The 4,705-nt window shown below is 29.8% G+C and overlaps 1 protein-coding gene across 1 annotated transcript; it reads left to right on the forward strand.

Moving 5' to 3' along the window:
• The first annotated feature begins 338 nt into the window (after positions 1-338).
• On the forward strand, positions 339-2,422 carry LOC129889573 (ubiquinol oxidase 2, mitochondrial-like). Its single transcript, XM_055964935.1, has 4 exons — positions 339-789; positions 949-1,077; positions 1,241-1,729; positions 2,270-2,422. The coding sequence occupies exons 1-4, from the start codon at positions 502-504 to the stop codon at positions 2,327-2,329; spliced, it is 966 nt and encodes a 321-aa protein (XP_055820910.1). The 5' UTR covers positions 339-501; the 3' UTR covers positions 2,330-2,422.
• The last annotated feature ends 2,283 nt before the right edge of the window (positions 2,423-4,705 follow it).

Below are 4,705 nucleotides of genomic sequence, written 5' to 3' on the forward strand. Positions count from 1 at the left end.
TTACAAACTTAAGATAAAATTTGGATAATTAAATGATGTGATGGTCAACTATGTGTGAAAATTCATGGGAAGAAGGATAAAAATTGCACATTTTAAATAATTAAAAGCTAAATATGCTTAATGAAATATTACAAGGACTGAAATAGAGTTTACTGGTATTTAAGAAACTAAAAATGAAAATTTCCCAAATATATTTATTTGTATCTTCACATATTCGTTCCTCCTAGAATTTATGAAAATTTCCATAACTAAAGTACGCGTTCAATTATTGAGCATATACATTTCTGTTTTCCAAAGTCAAAAGTGTGATAAGAATTGGCCACGACCAAGAATCCATCACTCTCCCAATACGAAGGAAAAGTCAATTTGAAGAACTTTGAATACTCTCAACTTATATAAACCAACAATTTTTCACCCTATATTCACCATAAACATCAACAACAAAAATTGAAACACTATCTACTTACTTATTTCTTTTTATTTAATTTCAATCATCTCAATATGAATCGTAGTGCTGCAGTGAAAATGTCAGGCTTGCTTATGAGGCAACTACGTGGTGAGTTTTCGCTCCGTGGAGGCATAGTACAAGTTCGTCATTGGAGTAATTTGAATACTTCGAATACCACAAAAGAAGGGCAAAAAACATATCAACCATCGCACACGGTGGCTGATGAGACCAGCGATAACAGCGACAAGTCTAAGGCCAAGGCGATTGTTAGCTATTGGGGGGTGGATCCTCCCAAAATCTCCAAGCAAGATGGTACACCATGGAAGTGGAACTGCTTTAGGGTACGTACATAAATAATATATGAATTTAAATTATGGATTATAACTTGTAAGGCTATAACGACTAAATTTCCTTTAGATAACGTAATCGGGTAAAAATATGTTAGATCAACTATCTAACTTAAATTCATAATTTTCATTATTTTTTTTGGGTTTTAATAGCCATGGGAGACATACTCAGCTGATATTTCGATTGATGTGAAGAAGCACCATTTGCCTGCCAATTTCATGGACAAGTTTGCTTATTGGACTGTCCAATCTTTAAAGTTCCCCACCTACTTGTTCTTCCAGGTCAACATCTTGACTCTCTTATCTTATTATTAAACAAATAATTATTGTTAAATAATCTATAATTTACATATATCCCTTCTTCGTACTATCGCACCTATAGCGTTACAATTTAATTTTTGTGCACCGACAATATAGATAAAATTGTTTAATTTTTATTTCTCAGAGGCGTCACATGTGTCATGCCATGTTGCTAGAAACGGTTGCAGCCGTGCCAGGTATGGTAGGTGGTATGCTCCTTCACTGCAAATCCCTCCGTCGATTCGAGCACAGTGGAGGTTGGATAAAGGCCCTTCTCGAAGAAGCTGAGAACGAACGCATGCATCTCATGACATTCATCGAGCTCTCGAACCCTAAATGGTACGAACGTGCATTAGTCTTTGCAGTTCAAGGCGTATTCGTCAATGTCTATTTCTTGGCCTATTTGGCGTCCCCAAAATTGGCTCATAGAATTGTTGGTTATTTAGAAGAAGAAGCAGTGAATTCGTATACAGAGTTTTTGATTGATATAGAAAAAGGACTTTTTGAGAACTTGCCGGCTCCGGCTATTGCTATTGATTATTGGCGTTTGCCCGCTGATTCAACGTTAAAAGATGTTGTTACTGTTATTAGGGCTGATGAGGCACATCATCGTGACCTAAATCACTTTGCTTCGGTGAGATTTTCTTTCTTTTATTTTAAAGTTAAATTATTTTTAATTATAAAAAAATGATATTCTTTTTTTAAACGAACAAAGAGTCTCACATTTTGGACTGAGAGAATATGCACTTTCCTAACGTTGATTTTCTGATTTTTGCCACTCCCAAAAGACCCTATTTTTAGTAGAAATAACAAAAATGGTCTCGTTTTTGTATTTTTAGAGTTAGGTATAATTTTTTGACGTGCAACTTCAACTACTTTATATGTTTAGTACAATTTTTATATGTTGCAATTTTTAGATTTGATGGGACTTTTCAAATATTTTGAGTTGAATCTTCTTATTTTTTTATTCATCCCCCTTAAATTTAACCGACAGAATTTGTTAAAATATATAACGTTTACTAAACTTAAAGATCAAAATTGTTTGTAAACATATTTAAGGGACTATTTTAAACTTACGTCAAATATAAGAGACCATTTTTATCATTTCTTTTACTTATATAATAATTTATCATAGGTTTATGTTTTTGAATAATTTAATTAATTTGTTTTACAGGATATACAGTGTCAAGGGCATGAGTTGAAGGACTACCCTGCTCCAATTGGATATCATTGAAGCGAAAACAATATCTCAAAAATATTGTCATTAATTTGTTGTATATGTTTGTATTTCTTGAGATTTTTATACGTATAAAAATATTATTATTCTAATTGTTTTATTTGTAAGAAATTGTTGCCATGTGACTGGTAAAGTTGTTGTCATGTGATCAGGAGGTCACGGGTTCAAGACTCGAAAATAACTTTTGGCAGAAATGCAAGATAAAGCTGCATACAACAGACCCTTGTGGTCGGGCCCTTTCCCGAACCCTACGCATAGCGGAAACTTAAATGCACCGAACTGCCCTTTTTTATACTTTGTCAGTTAATATATTTCATATTCTCAAACCAAAATTTGGGGTACTATTTAAAATTCTTTTTAAATAATTTGCACACCAAATGTAGAAATAACTCAATAAAAAGGCAGTGCAGTCTATTAAGAAATGGAAAAAAGAATATGGCAGCGAATGTTTCACTTTAAATTGTTTGTGCGGTGTTACTATCTCCCGCCCAAAAAGGTTATAAAATAAAATAAAAAATATTTTTCTTACCTCACTTCGTCACTTTCTCTCATCATACCCCCCTACCCTCACCCCCAATTTTTTATTTTTATTTTTATTTATTAAATTTATTTTATAAAAGTTCTAAAAAAAATTCTTATTTCATCCCCCTTCCCTTTCAAATAATTATTTAGACATTTTTATTTTTATTTTAAAAAAAAATATTCTACCGCGCCCCATGTAATCCTCCGCTTTCAATTTTTTTCTCATTTTGTATTAAATATATACATATGATTTTAGAAAAGTATTTTTTACTTTTCGCAAGACTTTTTTCAAAAATATATTTATATATCTAACACAAAATAAAAAAAATATATTTAAAAAATATAAATTAAGAGCGAAGGATTAATCTAGAATGATGCTCGGCACGATAGAAAAACTTTTTGAACAACTATGTTTTTGCCACAAAAGGCTAAATACATTTAACAATATTTTTTGACTATCAAATCTCAACTACAAACTATTAAAAATTAACTTTCTTTAATTTATGTGATGTAATTTGATTGAATATGAAATTTAAGAAATACTAAAAAACTTTGCAAGGTTTCAAAACTATTCTAACAATAAATGAATTTTTAAATAAAAAAGTACACTTTAATAAACATTTTACCAAATAAATGAGACCTAACATAGCTAAAATATTGATAATATCATTAAATATTTATTAAAAAAATTAATGTATTATTCATTTTAGAACTGACTAAAAAAATATGAGATATACCTTATATTTATTGTTTTTTTTTTATCATAATGGACATAAAATGCAGTAAAACAACATATTTATTTTAGAACTAATATTTCTGATATTGTGGACCACGGAGTTTAATTTTGACAGTTGACCCGCAAGAGAAGAATATAGGGCTAGTTTCAAATAGGGAAATTTACATAAAATGTACTACATTAAAAAAATATTTATTATTTATAGCAATAATATTTTTTTTCACTAAACATTTATAATACAATTTTAATATATATTAGCGAGAATAATTTATAAAACTCATATAATACAAGTTTTATTCATGGATAATTTATTTATCACATACTTTAATACACTTATAATACATTGTGTCAGTTTCTTACCAAACAAGTATAATATATTTTAAAACACTTATAATACATTTATATTGCATGCATAATTCACTTTTAATACATAGTAGATATATCATAATATTGCTATATATTGCTATAAAACGTAATAAATAAAAAATATCGCTAAAATCAGTAATTATTTATTAAAAAGTATTTTTCCTACTAATTTTTCCTTTCAAATATATGCAATTAAATAAGGGTACTTTACCTAAATCTCATAGTGAAAAAGTTCAATTACAACTTATCCCTACTTTTTCTTAAATTACCCGATTTCCCTGATTTTTCTCAGATTTCTGATACATTAGTGATTTTTTTGATACATCACGTTTTGTGTACATAATAATTAATGTTGTTGATTTATTTATGGAAAGGTAACTTAAATCAAGTTAAGTTTCCTTCTTTCAATCAATTACTTAGTTAAATAAGAGAATTAACCCATACAAAGCGTAACAGTTATGAGGGACTTGAAAAAATTTAAAAACAGAGCATAGGATTATTGGCGGAATGGCGGCGGAGGTGACTGTCTCGCCGATGGAAGACGATGAAGAGTAATCCTATTTAATTTCCCCTTCCGATGCTTGGATATATAACTGAATGGAGAACCAAAGCTCATGCTTAATGCTTATCTCTGCTGCAGCTTCACATTTAATGAGTGTTGGGTCACGTTTCCTGAAATTCAAAAAACAGAGCATAGGAGTTTGATACATTAGAATATATGATACAAAAGTGACTTTATGTATCAGAAA

This window comes from Solanum dulcamara, chromosome 5 (assembly GCF_947179165.1).
Source record: "Solanum dulcamara chromosome 5, daSolDulc1.2, whole genome shotgun sequence".
Classification (NCBI taxonomy): Eukaryota; Viridiplantae; Streptophyta; class Magnoliopsida; order Solanales; family Solanaceae; genus Solanum; species Solanum dulcamara.

What these genes read in the sequence shown, in the direction of transcription:
- LOC129889573 (XM_055964935.1), top strand. Translation starts at nt 502, where the DNA reads ATGAATCGTAGTGCTGCAGTGAAAATGTCAGGCTTGCTTATGAGGCAA. An exon ending in GGAAGTGGAACTGCTTTAGG is followed by an intron (nt 790 to 948) that starts GTACGTACATAA and finishes GGGTTTTAATAG; the next exon opens with CCATGGGAGACATACTCAGC. An exon ending in CCACCTACTTGTTCTTCCAG is followed by an intron (nt 1,078 to 1,240) that starts GTCAACATCTTG and finishes TTTATTTCTCAG; the next exon opens with AGGCGTCACATGTGTCATGC.